The sequence below is a fragment of the Neovison vison genome, chromosome 6 (genome assembly GCF_020171115.1).
Source record: "Neovison vison isolate M4711 chromosome 6, ASM_NN_V1, whole genome shotgun sequence".
Lineage (NCBI taxonomy): Eukaryota > Metazoa > Chordata > Mammalia > Carnivora > Mustelidae > Neogale > Neogale vison.
The window spans coordinates 123,698,400-123,719,843 of record NC_058096.1 but is presented as its reverse complement, the minus strand read 5'-3'; the positions used below and the strand labels follow the sequence as shown (position 1 = coordinate 123,719,843).

Below are 21,444 nucleotides of genomic sequence, written 5' to 3'. Positions count from 1 at the left end.
CTCCACAAAGGAACAGCTACATAATTTACAGGGCCCAGTGCAAATGAAAATGGGGGACCCTTGTTCAAAAACTATTACAAATGTTCATCATCATTAGCCATCAAGGAGATTCAAATCAAAAGCACATTGAGATACCACCTTACACCACTTAGAATGGCCAAAATTAACAGGACAGTAAACAGCAAGTGGTGGAGAGGATGTGGAGAAAGGGGAACCCTCTTACACTGTTGGTGGGAATGTAAGCTGGTGCAGCCACTTTGGAAAACAGTGTGGAGATTCCTTAAGAAATTAAAAATAGAGCTACCATATGACCCTGCAATTTCACTACTGGGTATTTAACCCAAAGATTCAGATGTCGTGAAAAGAAGGACCATCTGTACCCAATGTTTACAGCAGCAATGGCCACAGTCTCCAAACTGTGGAAAGAGACAAGATGCCCTTCAATGAATGAATGGATAAGGAAGATGTGGTCCATATACACTATGGAGTATTATGCCTCCATGAGAAAGGATGAATACCCAACTTTTGTATCAACATGGACGGGACTGGAAGAGATTATGCTGTGTGAAATAAGTTAAGCAGAGAGAGTCAATTATCATATGGTTTTGCTTATTTGTGGAGCATAAGGAATAACATGGAGGACATTAGGAGAAGGAAAGGAAAAGTTAATTGGGGGAAATCAGAGGGGGAAATGAACCATGAGAGACTGTGGACTCTGCGAAACAAACTGAGGGTTTTGGAGAGGAGGGAGGTGGGAAGTTGGGTGAGCCTGGTAGTGGGTATTAAGGAGGGCATGGAGTGCATGGAGCACTGGATGTGCTGCATAGACAATGAATCTTGGAACACTGAAAAAATAAAATTAAAAAAATTTTTAAAGGCAATAAATAAATAAATACTTTCAACTTGTAGATATTTCACCTAAACTTATTAAAAAAAAACTATTATAAATATTAAGGCTGCAACAGCAAAGCATGAAACCAAGCCAGGGCCTCTGCCAAGCACGGGCCCCATGTGACAGCTTAGGCAGCATGCCAATAAAGGCAGCCTGGCTGCCCGCGGCAGAGAGGAAGGGCTGGGGTAGAGCTGGAGGTGTCCCAGCACAGGGAGAGGACCTGCTGTCTCTGTGAGGTGATGGCTGGGGAAAGGAGACATTGGGAGCTAGGAAACGAGGCCCCTAGAGGTACTACCCAAGGAAACAGCTTCTGAAGCCCCTACTGGGGGCACCTGCCACACTCTTTACATGCATCACTTTGTTTAACGCTCTCTTCATCAGCATGAGATGGCTGTTATTCATCCCAAGACTCTAGTTAGAAGGTGACAGAGGCAGAATTTGAAGGCACTTCTGCGTGAATGCAGGCTGCTTAGCTCAGCAGCTGCGGAGGTGGGCCAGGCTACAGCGGCTAGAATGTCAGCCTCTTGAGTCAGCCTGCGGAGTGCTCCGCATGGTGGGAATCAGCCCCTGTGCATGGCATGCCAGACCGCTGATGTGTCAATGGGCCTTGGCATGAGGTGGACCACGTATGTTTCATTGCTTTCTTGTTCTTTCCAAGAGTATTCAGGAACTCACATCTGGGTCCCCAGCTGTGCTGTGGGGAGCTTCGAAAAGAGCTTAATGTTAGAGTAGACCTGTATTTGGGGGTAACCTTTCCTCCCTCACTATTGCTGCACAACTGTGCATGCACACCCACACACACACACACACACACACACAGAGGTACACACACACACTTTCACCCACATTGCTCTTCCCCAAGGAATCAGGTGAAAGTTCTAGAAGTTAAAGTGAAGTGGACCCTACTTGGGGAGCGTCTCATTTATCAAGTCACCAGGCTGTCAGAAAGGCCTCTGGGGACACAGCTTCTCCAGAGCGATGCAATAGGTTGGGGAGAATACCACAATTTTGGTACCCCAGACAGCCCCCACAAAAAAGGATGCCAAGGGCCTCCGGCGCTCTCCTTTACTGGTGTGCAGAGAAGCCATCTCCGACAACATCATATTGTGAAGGAACATGCCATTTCGCTTCCCTCACCTGGATTATAAGTCAACTCAACCCCACGCCACTGTGGGTCACAGTCATTTCCTAAACTCCTCCGGGTGAGAAGGAGATGATGGAATCAGGTTGTTAAAGATCAGATGGGCCCAAGGGCACGCTCTTGTGATTTGATTTTGAATGTTGCTGGGGAGAGATGAGGAGATATGGAGAGCAAGAAGGATTTTTTTCCGAGGGAAGAAACTTTAGAGCAAAATTGCATCTGGTTGTTAACACTGCTCATTCCTTCTGGGCTGCTGGCGTTGCCTTGAAGGAAGACAGGTAATCAGTGAGAAAAGCGGCTTTCCCCCAAGATGTGAGCTTCCCTGGTTCTGTGAGTGCCGCTTTATGGGGGGAGGTCTGTGTGTCTTTCTGGTAACCTTCCTGGTGGGAGCACCCAGTGCACTGTGGGGTCTCTGTCCAAGTAAGTGACAGGCAGAGCCACTCCTCCCTCTGTGTCAGAGGTCTGAATCTTGAATTCCATGGAGTGAGAGCTTGGGGATAAAAGAACTGAAGCAAATGAGTGGGACCCAGATGTGCATCCAGTGTGGGAGTGGGCTTCAGAAGGAGGCAGCCCATCAGGCCCCATGCTCTTTCCAAACTTTGAGGGAGACACAGGCTGGATCATTTCCAAAACAGAGTCTGCATTACAATTCCTGCTCCTGTGGGGCAGCTTAGGTTCAGGACAACCTTCCATGTGTTTTCAGTGGATGGTAGACCAGTTGCTTGCAGGCTTTCCCAACTAGGGAATGGCTGTGACACTTTCGGCCTCGGCAGCCATACATTTTTCATCTTTCAAACCTTTATTGACTTTGGATGGAAACAGGGAGACCAATTAGGATGTTATTTCCATGGTCTAAGCAAGAGATAATGAGTTCTGAACCAGGGGAGTGGCAGTAGGGATGCATTTAAGACAGCTTTAGGAGGCAAAACCGGCAAGCTAATCAATGATGGATTAGCTGTCAGGAGTGAGAGAGAAGGAATCTAAGCCGAGGCTAGTGCAAGCATCTACCTGGACAAGAGTGCCGCCAACCAGAGCTAGGAATCCAGGCATGCGCAGATTTAGGGACTATGAGGACAGGTGCCTGGGGAACATGCAGGTGTGGGTGTCCAGCGCCTGCCTGACTGGAGCTTCCAAGGACCTGCCTCCACCATGCCAATCCATGGTCATAGCCGGTTTCTTCCTGATGTTCTGCCTCTTCTTGGTCAGGACACCTCCCTGTCCCCATGTCTGGCTGGTTCTCATTCCTAAATCTTTGCTCATGGTTTCTTCCCACCAGAATCTCTCCCTGCTTTGCTGTTCCAAACCTTTCCCTTCAGGAGTATTCTCTGGCCTTTGTGTACCAGGAAGACTATCCTACGGGTGCTTCCTGGAATGCCTTTGGGTTCCCATGTCTCCTCTGTGATACCATAGCTGGTCAGTGACATAGGCAGGAGTGTGTCTGTGGAGGGGTATTTTGCCCATCTGGTCACTGCCCACCTGCTTCCTCCTCTTGCGACGCTGGCTCTATTAGGAGCAGACAATAGCTAGTTCAAAGCCTATTGTCAGGAAGGACCTGACAGGTGCAGCAGCATTTGAAACAGCCCCCTGGGCCCACACAAGGACACCTGCATTCTGTCTTGAAATAAAAACAATGCAGGACCCTGAACCCATGTCCCCTCAAGCTTATAGAACACAGCCTCAGATGGTCTGCCACTAGCCTCACTCTACCTAAAGCCAGGTTTCTTGGAGAGGTTGAGAAAACTGCATTTCAGTTTTTCTGAATTCAGAGATTCAAGGTGAAGTGCTCTGTCATATCAGTCCCAGGATTTCCAGAAGCAAAGTGTCACAGAGCTGCCTTGAGTATGAAATGCACCATGAAACCCTCAGGAAGACCTCTTGGCCAAATGAAATTTGACATTACCGACAGCCAGAGGAAGGGCCCACTTTGATGCCCCTACGTCACTACATATTATAGTAAATAGAAAAACAGTCCATGGCACACAGGCCTTTCTTAGCGTGGAGGCCAGGGCTATTCCTCCTTGGGGTCACAGGGTTCCTGGCAGCTGGCCCACACCACCACACATGCTGTGCAGGTCAGCTGTTTTGTATGTGGAGTCAGGAACTCCAAGGGCAGGTCCTGTTGAAGGAAAGGCCACAGAATGAGAGCATGCTTAAATAAGTGGTTGATCTGTCAGAGTGCTTAAGATCACCAGACATTAAGTTGTGCCCAAGATGTATGCCCTTGTGAGTCCAGGAGATTTTCAGAGATTTGTTCATTCATTCATTCATTCAGTCATGTATTTATTAATTCAACAAATATTTGTTGAGCATCCAAATGCTATAATTCTTGAGGTTATACAGAAGTTAATAAGATCACTTGACAATTCAATCTTCTGAGGAAGACATGTTTAAAAAAAAAAAAAGTGAAGATCATGCTTTTCTACTACACCGTGAAGCTTAACAGAGTTCGTCTTCATTCAGAATCACAGTCAGAGTCCTTTGTACCCTCAGAATCACTAAAGTCCAAGCAACTACCAACAGCTTCTCCAAGATGCTTCTGCAAGGCTGGAGCTTCCAGGCTTGAGTGTCGGTTCCCTAGACTCTCAGGGAGCAAAAAGGGGGCCTATAGCTTTAAGGAGAATTGGTGCACACCTATCAGGAATCAGATTAAACCCTTAACCATGCCTCAGCACAGGGCTGCACACCCTGACTCAGTCGGCAGGGAGCTTCTCTGTGGATATGCTGATGTCTTTGGCGTCCTCTGAGCAGCTCCCTTATGGCATGCCCTCCCATGTTGAGCTGATGGTTTTTACCTGCAGTGGCCTTGCCCAAGCTGGTCAGCAACTGGGTATCCATGGCCCTGCTCCAGGAGTCGGGCTGACCACCCCTTTGCCAGGGTCCAGCTGCTCTACCTGGAGACCCAGGATCCTTATTGCAAGGCCTTGCAGGAATCCTTCTTGTCTAGGATTCCCAAGGTGGAATGCTGCTCTGGTTGTGTAGGTCAGCAGCATGTGAGCTCCTGAAAGGATGTTAGAAAGTCCTCCCTGTCTGTGTTGAAGGCATACTGAAGAAGAAATGGGAATCATAGCCTCTGATGTCAGTCACTTAGGTGGATTATCAGGAAAGCAGGTGATGCTGCAGTCACAAGTTTTGAAACAGTCCTCTGGGCCCACACTGAGACATATCTGAGTGACGCTGAGCCCACATTTATAACATCTCATTGGCTCAAAATAACAAGGGTGTGTTGGTCATTCCTACTGCATGTCCTTCTTGGGTTGGCTATGGCTCTCCTCCATGTGTCTTCCCCCTGGAACCTGGGCCAACAAACAGCCTTTATGTAGAGCACTGTGGATCTCAGGGAACGTGGAAAAGACGTGGAGAACTGCAAACTGGCCCTTAAAGCTTCTTCCCTGAAATGACACGTCCTTTGCACTCACATTTCATTAGTCAGAGGAAGTTAACAGCTAAGTGACATCAGTGGGTCAGAGAAGCATGTGGAGAACAGAATGCATTCTCCCAACATGGAGTCCTAATACAGCAGCATTTGTCTAAGAGGGCCTCCCTGTCCTCCCCTGACACTCTCTGCCCCTGACCCAGCTCACTCACCAAAGGTTAAAGGTTTTCTACTGGATCCCTAAAGGTAGGGCCAAGTTCTGTTTGGTTCACTGCTGCCTTCTCCTCACAGTGCCTGGCATAACCTAGACGTCACATAAATATTTATGGAAATAACAGGGAGTTGTCATTGCGGTTGTGAGAATACTCCACAGAATGAAGCCTGTGTCTTTGGTCAGGGTGGTTCCTCCCCCAGAGATCCTCCCACTCATTCTGGTCCTGTGGTAGACCAGAAGGAGGCATGACCTGAAACTCCATGTCAGCCACTCTTGCCATAGGCTCACCTCGAAGTGCAAGACTCTGCCCTGACCAAAGCCATCCAGAGCAGAATGCAAACCCTGCAGTTAAGAAGTTCAGTGCCCCGGGCTCACACTACCACATGTCCTGAAATCTGCCTCACCCACCCTGTCTTTATCTACTTGCTGACTCAGAGAGACTTCCCAACACTAGAGCTCAGGGACCTTGAATCTCACCTTGACTCTGATTCCAAACTCCCCCCATTCAAGCTACCATTGCTGTCCACCAGACTGGTGTGGACTCTCTGCAGCCTGATGGGTCCCAAGGACCTTCGCCAAGATTCCCAAGGAGCTTCTTAAATCCTCCCTGTGTGCAGATAATGTGCGCCATCTTTGCAAGTGAAGCATCCTGTTTACCCACAGCTTTCCATGAGGTCCCTTGAGGAGAGGAAAGAGAGGAACTTTGGGAGAAAGTAAATCTCTCTTAGTTTGTTTAAGTTCACCAAGAAATGAAATACAAGCTGCTAAGTTGGGGAAGTCTGCACCATCTGGTTCCTTACAGCTTGATGCTTTCTGCTAGGCAACATCTGTGGGTTAGGCGGGGTGGCCTGCTGTTCCCCTCACCACAGAATCAAGGAAGTCTGCGTCAGTGGCCTTACCAGGGCACATGCTGTCTTCAGTGTGCCTCTCTTCAGACAGCTACCTGTGCAGGGAGATGGGATCCCAGGGGACTGGGTTGTGTGCTTGGTGAGACACCATACTGTGCAGTAGAATGAACGTTAGCTGGGGATCTGAGAGCTGGTACTTCTTCTAGCCAGCTGCGTGACTGTGTGACCTTGGTCAAGTCATTCCCTTTGCTTTCCTTTTGTAAAATGTGGAGGATGTTACAAGAACTCTCTCCAGCTTCCTTGAAGTGGTGCAGTGAGGGGGTTAGGGCTTTGGAACAGCAAAGTCCTGCAGATGAGCCGGCTCACCAGCTGGTTGTGATTCTGGGCTTTCTGAGCCTCAGGTTCTCACCTGTAGACTGGAATCACAGTAGTATTTACCATGTAGGTGAGTCAGAAAAAGCACTGTGGTACTTGATTCAGGTCTGGTGCTCAGTGCCCCAAAACTGGTCCCTAAGAGAATAGTAATAATGATATTGGTGGCAAAGCTGGTATCCTCCTTTGCTCTGACTCTGCTAGAACCATCACCTTCCCTGACCTGAGCTGGAGGCCAGGAGCCCTGAGCACTCAGCCAGTGCCTCTCTGGCCACCTGCAATTTCTGGAACTGACACTCTCACTCAGTGTGCCAGTTCCCGGGCTGTCTACAGCTGGACAAATCCCGGTATCAGAGCCAGTTTACCTATGGCTCAAAGAAGCAGTGGCTATGTTGCACTATTCCGGGGCTTCTAAGACCGTGAATTTGCTCTGAAAGACCACGTAGCTTCCAAACCACCCCCAAACCTCTGTCTCTACCACCTACATACATTTCTTTCTTTCAGACACCTTTGGAGGGTGATTACCCTTAAGGCTTTCTTAGTTATTAAAATATTAGTGTGGATCAACTTAGTGGATAAATAAAACGGATACCAGGCAAGGTTGCAGGGACATGGGATGAGAGAACAAGTAAGTATTGAGGAGAGGTGTGGGATCCAACAGGAGACTTCCTGGGAAGGCTCACCTGAGCATTGGGTAGATGGCTAGAAGCATCTCATGAAGGCACCACTGGGAGGAAGAGCCATTATAAACAGTAATGGAGTGCCGGCTATATATCAGGCCTGGCACCAGCCCCAAAACCCTAGGAAAAACTTATGTAAATGATGCTGTCAACACTGTCCCCACGTCCCCCTTGGTAAGCATAAACAGCAGGGCGATCATGAATTGGCCAATGGGAATCTCCTGCCCTCTTGGACACCACAGTTCCCGGAGGCCTCTCCCAGGGTGAGCCTCTCACAGTGCTAAACACAGCAGCAGGCTCTATGGCTACCTATTTCTCACATAGTATAAATTTCGATTGTAAACTGATGGGTGCTGAACCGTAGACTTGGTCATCTATTCCAAGGCTAGAGGAAAAACTGGCTGGTTAGTCATTTTCAGAGAAGGACGTTGGTTTCCAATGTGGTCCTTTCCTGAAGGATTCTCAAGGGTCATTTTAACTGTAGATGTTTGTGGGAAGCTGACTTTGGAGCCCAAACCCTAGGTGAGATGAGACTCTGATATACAGAATTCAGAAGTCCAGTGATCTCTGACAAAGATCAGGTAATGCATACAACTACCATTCATAAAACCCATCAGCCTCTGCGACTGGCTGGTCAGGACCATCCCGGGAAAGCACTAGCTCCCCACACCAGGCACTCCTTAGGCTCTCTGACTCTTATTCCCTGACAATATCAGGAAACCCTGGCCCCCATCCTTTCCAAAAGAGCCAAGTCCTGGTCCTGTGTGGAACACAAAGACGTGGAGATCTCTGCTGGCCTCAAAGATCCTCAGTGGGAAGGTCCACCGTTGCCCACAGTCCCCCCAGCTGAGGCATACAGTCTTCTCTGCAAGGGTGGCCCCTCCTGCCCACCTTAGCTTTACCCTCCACAAAGCTGCTGGTGTGACCTTCTTAAAATATAAATCTACCCATGACACTCCCCCTGCTTCAGGCTTAGTGCTCGTGCCTTATCATCATAACCTTATAATGATGATATCCTTATAATCATCATTATAAGGATAAAGTCATAGGTGACAGGGAGGGAGGGTGTGTTCACCACGCGGCCGGCTCGCTGCTCAGGCTCTCAGGCAGGGTCTCATCCAGTCCTCACCACCTGCTAGGAAGGGACATACCATGGCAGGAGCTGGAGAGACAGAAAGGCTAAGGGACGTGCTCACAGTTGCAAGGCTAGCAAGTCGTGGTCCAAGGCATCCAATTCAAATTTGAGGACTTCTTTTTTTTTTTTTCCCCCATTTTGAGTTTATTTTTTTTATTTTTTATTTTTTTATTTCTTTTCAGCGTAATAGTATTCATTGTTTTTGCACCACAACAAGTTTGTGGACTTCTGAACCCATGTTCTCTCAACCTCTGTACCATTTGGTCTAAACATAATGCTTGTTTAAAAAAAAAAAAGGTGTGGTGAATAGAACATGGCTCACACTCCTTCCCATGGCATCAGGACCTACAACTTTCCCAATCCCAGCCCTGATCACGCTGTGTCACAGCTGTCTGTGCACTTATTGGCTCTCAGCTCCCCCAGGTGGGGGACTGTGCTGATTCGCGTTTACACCACCAGAGTCTAGCAGGGGTATTGGCACATGGTCTGTCCTCAGTAAATGGCTTCTAGGTTAGTGGATGGATGAATGCATGAATGAATTCAATGATCCACATCAAACTCTGACCTTCTCCAGGAACCTTCCCTACTTATAAAAGCCCCCACCCCCAGTCTTCTTTCCTGAAATTCCTCCAGCACTTTTTCCTTGTATAGTAGCTTGTTGCATGTTATCATGTCACATGCAACATTTTTGTCTATAAGTTACTGATGCCTTAACCTCTGTAGACCATAAGGAACTCAGAGGGAGGGATGGCATTTGGCCCTTCTTTTCCTGAGTCACCTAGCTGAAGGTTGACTCAGATCTCTAAGTAAATACACTGCAGTTCACCCTGCTCCAGGAGCAAAAAATAGAAGGCAGGGACACCCACCCTGTGTGGAATAACCCTTTGTTCTTTCTGGCCCCCGGACCCGCAGGAGCCTCGTCTGGCATCATCGACCTCTTGCCGTCCCCCAGTGCTGCCACAAACTGGACAGCAGGACTGCTAGTGGACAGCAGCGAGATGATCTTCAAGTTTGATGGCAGACAAGGGGCCAAGATCCCTGACGGGATTGTGCCCAAGAACCTGACAGACCAGTTCACCATCACCATGTGGATGAAACATGGCCCCAGCCCTGGTGTGAGAGCCGAGAAGGAAACCATCCTCTGCAACTCAGATAAGACTGGTGAGTCTGCCCGTTCTCTCCCAGGGGATAGGCACAGACATACGCCACGGACCACATGGGAGAAAAGTCAGAGCATGCTGGCCTCCTGGAAAACTATTCCTGTCTCTGGTTTTCTAGCTGCTGATTTCCAGGGCTGGGGGTAGAGTGGGGCCAGGAAATAGGGGAAAGTAGAGGCACAGACACAATGCAAAAACTGGGACTAGGACTTTTCAAAACAAGTTCTTCAAAACCCAGCCTTCCCAGAAGTAACTTAGGGCTGCTGCACATGTGGTGGGAGTTGGGGGGCAGAGAGACCTCATTCTTACTTCAAAGTAGTAACACCTTTACTCTGTTATACATAAGTAAGTCTTTCAAAAGTTTATCACCAATAAAAGAGCCATGGTAACTTTCCAAGTCACTGCCAAATATAATCACGGTAGTGAACTTTTCTTAGGCATTTCCCCCATGCTAAGCCCCCACGATGTAGTTCACTGCTTGGTGGTTAAAAGCGTTCCACCGGGAGCACCTGGGTGGCTCAGTGGGTTAAGCTGCTGCCTTTGGCTCAGGTCATGATCTAAGGGTCCTGGGATCGAGCCCCACATCGGGCTCTCCACTCAGCGGGGAGCCTGCTTTCCCCCCCCACTGCCTGCCTCTGCCTACTTGTGATCTCTCTCTCTCTCTCTCTCTCTGTGTCAAATAAATAAATTAAAAATCTTTTAAAAAATTAAAAAAAAAAAAAGCATTCCACCACTTACTGTTATTGTGACCCTGGGCAAGTTGTTTAACCTCTCTGTGCCTTGCTTTCCCCCTTTATAAAATGGGCATGCTAGTATTGTCTACTTCCTAGGGTTTTTATCAGGATTAAATGACTTAATGTATATGCAGTCCTTTAGAACTGTGCCTTGCTTTCCCCCTTTATAAAATGGGCATGCTAGTATTGTCTACTTCCTAGGGTTTTTATCAGGATTAAATGACTTAATGTATACGCAGTCCTTTAGAACTGTGCCTGACCCATTGGAAGTGCAATCCTTGTTAGATATTACTGTCCTAGACAGTTTCTCAGGTGTCTACAAATAATCTCAGAGAAACATTATTGTGTTTCCCCTTTTAAGGAGAAGGAAAATCCCCGAGAGGTTAATAACTGTCCCAAGGTAGATAGCCAGTAAGAACTGAAACTTAAGCTTAGATCCAGCAGACTCCAGTCCTGTGCACTTGTCACCACACTGCGTGCACGCACACACGCACACATACACACATTTGGAGATCCTTTGCAAATTTGACAACTCTGTCTTAAAATATACTTCCACAATTTCCCATTCCAAGTGTTACTTTTGTTAAAATACCCAAAATAAATAGTAGCCCCAGCAGAGGCTGCAGTTGGAAGGCAGGCTGGAGAGCCTCACAGCTCAGCCTCTGCTGGCGAATGGCCAAGGTTTGTTTCTCAGCCTTTCCACTCTAAGGTGTGACCTTTGAGGAGTTGCTAATCTGAGTTCCCCTGTCTGTAAGTGGGGGGAATAAACATGAAATAATGTCTGAAACCACTCAATATCAGATATAAAATCAGTACTCGATTTATTTACTTGATGGTGTTATTATCATATTACTTCTGGATTTATTCCACATTATGCTACTGTCAGGACCCCACATTTGCTGTTTTAATCATACCTTACCATACATGTTAGCATATTTCCAGATGTGGAAACTGAGACAGAGAATTGCCTGGCTTTCGTTAGTCATAAAGTAAGTCTGTTAGACGGTTATGCCAAGGATGAGTTTTTCTGGGACCTTCATCCAAGAAGGACCCTGTAGATGTGCACGAGATCACACTGAGGTTTGGGACTCTCTTCAGAGCTCAGTGCATGATCCCAGGAGTCACGGTACAGCTGGGTCCCTGCAGAGCCTGGCAAGGCACTCCCCTCAAGAACCAGAAGGCTCATCAATGAGACAACAGCTTAGGACCCTACATATCAGTGCAAAGCGGTGTAGGCTGAGGTTCGCAGCCACTTGCAGAGTCCTGCCTGAAATGTATCAGATACCCCTGGGAGGCAGTTCACACAGATATCAGAGTTCTGGCTTACAGAGAAACAGGTTGAACTGTGAAAAATGGAAAGATTGGCCCAAGGAAATGCGGCTGATTACCCAGAACAACAGGATGGGACCTGGTCCTCTGGGCCTGAGTTCCAAGCCTGTGCTCTGGGACCCAGTACTCAACCTGGCCACACAGCAGAAAAATCTGGCACACTTGTAAAAAGTCAAGATGTCAGAGCCCCACCTGGTGCAGAAGGTTAGAGTTTCTAGGGGATTCTTTTGTGCAGCTGTGGCTGAACATGCTGCCTTAAATGATGATGGCTCATTGTCCTCAGAGCCGCTACCCCACGGGCATGTCGACACCTGGAGTCAGTGCAACCTGGCGCTTCTCTGCTTTGGTCTTGGCACAGAGCAATACTTCACAAGCCTCCCAGCCCTGGCACGGGGAAGATAGGGAAGCTTCCTCTAACTCCTTTGACTTAAAAAAAAAATCTATAAATACCTGTTTGCTCTAAATTTTAAAAATATCAGGCATAAACCAAAGCTTTATTAGGCTTTTATATACCAGAAACATTTTCTCAAGACATGTTTATATCACAAAACCTGAAAAAAATCAGAAAAGTATAAAGGAGAATACACAAAACCCCTAAAACCCTAATACCTAAAAATATTTCCTGATTACATTTGGCATATTTCATTATAAAATAAAATCTTGTTTTTATTTCTATGTATATATGGAGTGTCCTTATAATTTTCACTATTTTTTCCCAATTTATTTATTTTCAGAAAAACAGTATTCATTATTTTTTCACCACACCCAGTGCTCCATACAAGCTGTGCCCTCTATAATACCCACCACCTGGTACCCCAACCTCCCACCCCCCCGCCACTTCAAACCCCTCAGATTGTTTTTCAGAGTCCATAGTCTCTCATGGTTCACCTCCCCTTCCAATTTACCCAAATTCCCTACTCCTCTCTAACGCCCCTTGTCCTCCATGCTATTGGTTATGCTCCACAAATGAGTGAATTTTCACTATTTTTATAACACATGTGATACCATTATGTTCCCTGTTTCTTTTATGTGACATTATATACAGATCATTTCTCTTTGTGATAAAATATTCTTTAAAGATATAAATTACATAACAATCCAAAATTCTGTCACAAGGCTTTATTATTTCATTTAAATTATTTCTTTTTGTTAAATATTGAACAGCCACAAAGAACACCAAGTCATGAAAAGAAATTAAGTGGATTTCTGAGTGGACCATATCCCTAGCCCACTATAGATAAACCAGTGACCCCAGTGTGGACAGTGACTCCAGGAATCCAGACTAACAGAGGGGCAGGGAGGGAGATATTTCCTAGGCTGGAAGATGCTCCAGACCTCCATTCATTCTTCTCGGGCCACTTCCTCACCCACAACCTCTCCCGACTCCAAATAAAAATAAAGGGGGAAAAGTCCTTTTTTCTATATTTTTCTGAGAGTAGACAATAGATAACAGAAATCAGTTGGGCAATTGTGAGGGAAACAAGAAATATTGAGTAAAATGCCCATAATCAGGATGGGGCATTTTATCAGTCCAAAGGCCAAGTGACCACCCAGACATTAGCCTAAGCTAACCCTGCCACACTGGCCACTGCTTCCTCATTGTATCAGTTAAGATGCTTTCAGTTACAAGAAATAGGAAATACAGATCAAACTAATGTCAGATGATCAAAGAAATCAAAATAATACAGGAAAATATAAAGTTCTTGTATCTGAAAATGTCCAGAGCTATGACAGCTTCAGGCGAAGTGTGATCAAGAGCTTGGCCCTTTACTCTGCAATTTCTCAGATCTGCCTCCATTTATGTATTGATTTCATGTTACCAAACACGGCTGCAGGGGCTCCATGCCTCCCAGTTATATACTACAACTTCTAGAGAAAAAGACAGTATCTCTTCTATTTGCTCTCTGGTAAAATAGAGTCCTTTTTTGGAACCACTCAGAAAAGCTCCCGAATCAGTGGCTTGAACTGAGTCACTTTTCTGACAGAAGCCCTGTGGCTGGGAGAATGGTGTACATTGCTTGACCTGGGCCTGGGTCCTGAACAATCACTGTGGCAGGGAAACCAACCAGACCCTAGGCCTAGAAGCGGGATTGGTATTGATTCCTCACACTCAAACCTCAAGGTTTATACAGGACATACAAGAGTTATTCTCGCTATCCTATTCCCATGATTCGTTAGGACAATCTAGCATCCATGTCATGACACAGGTCAGGAAACTGAGGCTCTAAGAGGCTAAAAAATTCTTCCAGAATCTTCTGGAGATACAACTCCACCCAAAGTTTGTCTGATTCTAGGGCCCATGTTCTTTCTATGACAACAGGTCCCCTGCTCATCTCTCTGTCATTTATGGAGCGCGTGCCTCATAGATTTCTGTGTATGCTACTATGTAGTATGTATGTGAGATCTTTGGTATTGGCCAGACAACTGCTCCTGCCCTCCCCATGGCTGCTATCTTGTGGCTACAGGACATCATGACTGGGATATGTGATGTGAGATTTCCCAAGCAGAAAAGGAAGTCTTTATATCAGAGGAGGAAAATATCATATTCATTGCATGTAGGGAGAGAGGTATTCATTTATTGCTTTGGAAAGACACAGAACTATGACTAATGCTGAAAAACCAATCTGTCCCCTCCTCCTAGCAACTACACATGAAGCCACTTCCCCTAACTGCACCCAGTAGAGAAAGAGACATGGTCTGTGGTCACCATTGTCAATCCTGATGAAATGAAATGAAAGCCCAGCACTCTAGGAGAAACCAGCTATGTTAAAGGAGCCCAGGGTAGCTGATGTGATTGTCAGAGAGCCCCCTTAGTCTTCTCAGAAGTGTTTGTACAAAAACAAACAAACTCATTATTACATAGGCTTTATCCTGGGCCTAATGCAGTATCTGGGTATAAGTTAGGGGGATACTTCAAGTCCAAATGGCTTCTCTGCAGAAGTTTTGCTTTCTTGAATCGTCCTCTTCCATTTCAGTGAGCTCCACCATATGTGTTCTGGAACATTTATTAGATCTGATTGTAAAAGGGGGAACTGGAATACCCATTCCTTTCCCATCTGAGGGTGTGCCCAGTGATGTGGCAGGAAGACCCCTGTGGCAGGGACAGATGCAGGGATTCTGTAAGCACACTGCTCCTCTCTCTGCTTTGCAGAAATGAACCGGCATCACTACGCCCTATATGTGCACAACTGCCGCCTTGTCTTCCTCCTGCGCAAGGACTTCGACCAGGCTGACACCTTCCGCCCGGCAGAGTTCCACTGGAAGCTGGACCAGGTATGGCACTCAGGTCCCCCTTCGCCCCAGCTCCCACTTGGCAGGGCGGTAGGTGTGCTCCAGTGCTGAGAGCAACCAGGAGGCTCCTCCACGTTCTGCTCGCTTGCTGAGTTTTGGAAAAACCAACTCAGGGAGACACACAGCATCTTAAGTCAGGAGAAAAACTGCAGCTGTAAGTCCAGCTGGGGGTGGGCGGGCCACGCTTCCCCACTGGGACCCCCACCAGCAGGTGGTGGGCCCATCCACAAGTATCCTGTCCTTTTGCTCCTATTGAACCCCTTGGACGCTGGTCTTCTTGGTCCCCAGGCCCAGTTTGTAATCCCGTTAGCACATCTTTATATCATAAGCGCCCCTGCCTCCTCCATGAGGCTCTCTTATCTCCTTTGGGTGATGGTGCAGCCTTGCTTTTGGTAACAAAGGATGAGAACAAGGGACCCAAGGACCTTGATGTAAACAGTGACACAGTGCACTGTGAGCAGTGTGCGTTCTTTTCTGAAGTACAAAAATCCGTGACACACTCCAGAGCCTCCTGACTGGTGATCACAAGGGCCCCTGTGTCACCCTTGTCAATGACAAATGAAGTGTCTGGTTGGAGTGAAAGGCTTTGAAGCATCTGTCTGCAAATGTTTTCCAGGGCTGAGACTGGGAGGTGGTGGTCACTTCTCTGGGGGGTGGTGCCGCTGAGGAAGGCTCTGTGCAGAAGCTGAGCGCTGGCCTTCACTTAGATGGGAACTGGGGGTGAGGAGGTGGAGGGGAGGGCACACATGAATTTTTAGAATTGGCTTTAAACTATCCAGGGGAGAATGCTGGCTGACAGGGAAGGGGACTGTGGGACAGGGCTACTTCATGAGGCAGATGAGATGATGCTCCTTCCATGGTCTTACTGTCTGGCACCGCTCCTTTGCTTCTGGGGACCTCAGGTTTCCCCTAAAACCCACTGTGTGTGCTGCCTGCATCACCTTGTCTAGGGCTGAATGTTCCAGAATCCTTCCCCTTCTCTTTCTTTCTTACGGGCATCTACCCAGGCCCTGGGTAGGGCTAGTTTCAGAGAGTGCTGCCGGGAAGCGTTCCAGAAGGAACTCATTTACATTGGGGTGAGAATGATAGCTGCCCTCTTTTATCCACATGGAAACACAGACATATGCTCTTTAAAAGATACATTCATTAACCTCAGGGAATCTCTCAATGCTGGAACTTCAGGCGATGGGACAAGGTCAAGGGTGTCAAGCCGATGGGAAGATGTTTGAGGAAGCCCAGTGGCAACGGCCTGATCTAGTCCCAATAAATTCCACCTTGCTGGAGCCTGGGGTTTTGCAAATATGGCATCTGGATTAGTATATGTTCCTCTGAATTAGGAATTCTGGGTATTGCAGAAATTGTGAAATCTTGACATTGCGTATTTGATTTCCCAGCAACCTCTCAGCTACCTTCTGAAGTGCCATATGGCTTATATGGGATATATTTAAATACATAATACAAATTGAGATGAATTAAAATAAATCCCATATTGTGAGGGGTTTTAATAAGAACATTGCTATACTGGCCAGGATAATTACAGATGCCCTGTGGCGTTTGCTAAGATGGGATTGAGAAGTACTGATACAGGCAAATGAAGTCACAGGGTTTGGGATTAAAAATAGGGGAGGAAGGAATTTGGTTTTACAGATAAAGATAGAATGACTCTAGGAATTCTGAAATCTGTTCCCAAAGTGGTGAATTTACGGATGGGCTGAGGTTCACTGAAAACCTTCCTGATCACCCCAGTCTCATTCATCGGCGTCTGCTCTGTACCAGGCACACCGCCCCTGAGCTCGCTCTCACCTCTGCCCCCGGGCTTACCCAGTGGATGAAATGAGGTGGGGACCATGGTATCATGACCTGACCAAGGTTACACAGCAAACCACTGCCCCGACCCACCCTTTTCCATGATGCTCTGCTGCTTCTTTGGTGAGCTTGCAAATGTTTGTTTAAAATGTTTTCACTTCTAAATTTTAAATATTTTTAAATTTAGAGATCAGAATTATCACTGAGATGATAAATGTTTATTGTCTTTTGAAACTGCATGAAACCATCAAATCTTCACTTCACTTAAGCTCTTCTTCCTTGTCTCCGTCAGCTGGGGATCCCTTAACAGAGTACCACAGCCTGTGGGGGCTTAGACAATACACATGGATATCTCACAGTTCTGGGCTGGGAAGTCCAAGATCAAGGTGCCAGCTGGTTCAGCTCCCCAGTGAGGGCCTGCTTTCTGGTCTGTAGACAACCATCTTTTCACTGTGTTCTCACAGGGCAGACAGAGAGAAAGAGAGAGAGAGAGCTCACACACTCAGATACCTGTTCTGCTTTTTCTAAGGCCCTATGGGATTAGGGCCCTACTCTTTTTTTTTTTTTATTTATTTTTAGCATAACAATATTCAATATTTTTGCACCTCACCCATGCCCTCTATAATACCCACCACCTGGTACCCCAACCTCCCACCCCCCGCCACTTCAAACCCATCAGATTGTTTTTCAGAGTCCATAGTCTCTCATGGTTCACCTCCCCTTCCAATTTCCCCCAACTCCCTTCTCCTCTCTAACGCCCCTTGTCCTCTATGCTATTTGTTATGCTCCACAAATAAGTGAAACCATATAATTGACTCTCTCTGCTTGACTTATTTCACTCAGCATAACTCTTCCAGTCCTGTCCATGTTGCTACAAAAGTTGGGTATTCATCCCTTCTGATGGAGGCATAATATTCCATAGTGTATATGGACCACATTTTCCTTATCCATTCGTCCGTTGAAGGGCATCTTGGTTCTTTCCACAGTTTGGCGACTGTGGCCATTGCTGCTATAAACATTGGGGTACAGATGGCCCTTCTTTTCACGACATCTGTATCTTTGGGGTAAATACCCAGTAGTGCAATTTCAGGGTCATAGGGAAGTTCTACTTTTTAATTTCTTGAGGAATCTCCACACTGTTCTCCAAAGAGGCTGCACCAACTTGCATTCCCACCAACAGTATAAGAGGGTTCCCCTTTCTCCACATGCCCTCCAACACATGTTGTTTCCTGTCTTGCTAATTTTGGCCATTCTAACTGGTGTAAGGTGATATCTCAATGTGGTTTTTTTTTTTTTTTTTTACGGATTGCATGGAGCACTGGGTGTGGTGAAAAAATAATGAATACTGTTATGCTGAAAATAAATAAAAAATAAATTTTAAAAAAATAGAAAAAAAAAAAACCACATTGAGATATCACCTTAGGGCCCTACTCTTATTACCTCCTTTAACCTTGACCACTTCCTAAGGTCCTGTCTCTAAATACAGTCACACTGAGTGGTCGTGCTTCAATGTATAAACAGGGCTGTGGACACAATTCAGTCGATAGCATTCTTTACTAAAAAAAATTAACATTAGAAAAACTTAAAGGCTACTTATTGGAGATAAGAAGCCTCAGCCCCTTTGAAAGGAAGCACGGTAGGTAGGGTATAGAAAACCTCAACCATCCTCATACTAGCAATCCAGTGGTACATATAGACCCAGCCATAGACCTTTCTCTCCCTTATTCAGCTGTGTAGACAGAACCTTCCTGAAGTTTCTTGGATGTAAATCCCTTAGTGTTCAGAATGCACATACTTGATAACGTCTCCTCCCCTAGGAAACCACCCTGGATCACCCCCCTGAGTGGCTTACATCTCCCCAGACTCCATTCAGAACTCTATCCTGATGCTTGCTGTACCCTAGTAACCCACTTATCTTGCCTTTCTGCTCCCTTTGTGCTGATCTCCTGAGAGGCTGTACTGTGTCTTACTCTCTCCAGCTCCTCAGTTCATATTATAGCCCTGAGCATACAATTGGTGCCCAATAAATGTTTGCATAACAGCAAATGGATGTCAAGATCAAAAGAAGAAAGAGATGACATGAGGGAGAGGGGGAAAGAGAGAAGAAAAATCCAGAGACCTTTTAAAATCTCCTGGTGATTAATTGATCTTTTGATTCATTTTATGCAGCATTTTAAAATTCTAAAATTTTGCCATTTTTTACTCTGTGGATCTCAAATGTTGTTAAGCTTTTATCTTTATACCTAATTCCAAAGATTTTACTGTTTTTGGCAAGTAATGACTCTGTAATTATCGTAGAACTTTCTGACCTGGGCCAGAAAGGACTCAAGCCAGTCTACTGACCCACCTTGGAGTTCCCAGCAGCATAATGAATGTTGTAATGCCTAATGGGACTTCATCTAGTTCTTTGGTCAGCAGTTTATGCTGAACAAAAACTGTGTGCCAGGCTTTGTGCTTGGTACCCGGGATCATCTGCTGAATCAGCCCCACGATCATGGGACAAACAAACACAGAAGCAATTTACATTGATATGTGCTAGGGCAGAGGGCAAGGGCCAGGTGTGGGGAGTCTTTGGGAGCCCTTCTAGAGACACTAACAGGGACCTGGGCATAAGGGTCTGGAAGAGCCCCTGAGAGGGGACATTCCCTGAACAGAGCGCCAAGGGCTCAGTGACAGGGAGTGAGGAACCAAGATGGTAGAGAGGTGAGGAGGACGTCCAGCTTCAGGAGGTGGGGGTTTCTGCTGTGGCAGACCATAGGGATGGGGTGGAAGGGGGTCACTTTGGCACTTTGGTATTAGGACACATGTTTAGAGGAGCAGGTGTCAATTAAAACCCAAGAGGCTTTTCACATCATGTGAGTGAGTTGGTCCTTCATCCCCAAAAGAATGGACTATCGTCAAAGAATTTTATTTTTCAAGGAGAATTTAGAGATGGGTAAACATGAATAATGAGAGTATGACCTTCATAAATTTGATCAAATTTAAGTAAATACAGCTCAGGCCAGTGGCAGGGGCTGCATCAAAGCGGGTCCCCTCTTTCCTTTCCCCACGGCCAGACCAGGAGCTCAAGCACTCGACGTAGATTGCTCATGGGCATTGAAACCAGGGCACAGAATGCACAAAACTCTTCAGGAGCATTCCCAGGGAGGGAAGCTGTTGCCATAGAGAAGCTGTGTGCTTCCGGCAGCCCAGCCCCTCTGCCCCACACCTCAGAAAGCCACTGCCAGAGGGCACAGACCACCAGGTGAGTCCATTATTGGGCCACTCTGGGAGATGTCCCTGACAATCCAGAGCGGGATCCTAATGATGAGGAGAATGTCATTTTAATGGGATTTTTACTTATGATCTGCTAATGCAAATCCCTCGAGCCTGCTGCTAGTCATGTGCAAACCCGGACAGGAGCAGAAAAGAACTAACTCCCAGCCGCCAGCTCACACAGGAAAGGCTTCTTAATTTGCAGCCCCTCCTGGCTCTACCATTATTTGGATGTGGTTGACTCATTGTCACAGATTCTAACGATCTTCCCTTCGGACTACTCGGTGCTGGGAGGGGAACCTGCTGATGCTTCACAGCCTGTTCTCCTACCGGGAGACAGGGCTTGACTGACAGCCTCAATGGACCAGCAAGAGGACACGTGCTCCCAGCTCATACAAGGGGAAAAAAAATGCGTCTTTGAAAAACTGCAATGAGGGCAAGATGCAGGAGTGAGAGTCATTCTGCTGGCCACTGCTGTCTCCGTGCCAGAGCTCCTAACAGTCACCAGAGAGAGAGAGGACACGGACCTGCCCGGTATGTAGGCCCTCGAGAGCACTCTCCTGCAGGAGCCCCAGTCCTAGTTATTGGGGTGGGGAGAATGAGGGAAGATGCCTGGCTGGGTGAAGGTATGTCCTCCCTGCAACTCACAGGACTCTAGGCCATCCAAGAACCCAGGCCTTGGGCTGCCTTTCCAACTGGGCAGAAGTACGAATCAGATTTTGATGTAAAGCCTCCCCCTGTTGAGTATTTTCTCATTTAAAACCATCCACCATCAGACTTGACAAATGTCCTGCCGTCTACCTTCATACCCTGTCACCAGTTTGAGACGACTGATCAAGAACAACAACAAAACGCTATGATTTTCACATGGGAAAACCACACCAGAACACATCTATTTGAGAGGTTTGGATCTTCTTGAATGAGGCCCACATGTTCTTTGTGAGTCCCCTCCTGTTCTTCTAGCACCAGCCCCCAGCCTCCGAAGAGAAGAGTGCTGGGCTTCCAGTGGTGGGGGAAAGGGAGCACGCCCCCCCACACCTGGAGGAAAGGGAAGGGGCAAGTGGGGCAGAAGCGCCAGACCCAGGCACCTGGTAGTGGTCGTCTTGCTTCTTTCTACACAAAGGAGACAGTAGGCACAGGCCCAGGTCTCCCCAGAAAGGATGCCAAGGCCAGGATTTGAGCCAAAGGCTCCCATTTGTCTTGAACTGGAGCCTCTG

The 21,444-nt window shown here is 46.9% G+C and overlaps 1 protein-coding gene across 1 annotated transcript in view; it reads left to right on the top strand.

The window, feature by feature from the left end:
• The window catches only part of CLSTN2 (calsyntenin 2), a 403,373-nt gene that overhangs the window by 289,678 nt on the left and 92,251 nt on the right, over window positions 1-21,444 (top strand). The window contains exons 7-8 of the mRNA XM_044254829.1: window positions 9,568-9,816; window positions 15,027-15,148. Of these exons, the coding sequence (XP_044110764.1) occupies window positions 9,568-9,816; window positions 15,027-15,148 (371 nt within the window). The remainder of the gene's footprint in view (window positions 1-9,567; window positions 9,817-15,026; window positions 15,149-21,444) is intronic.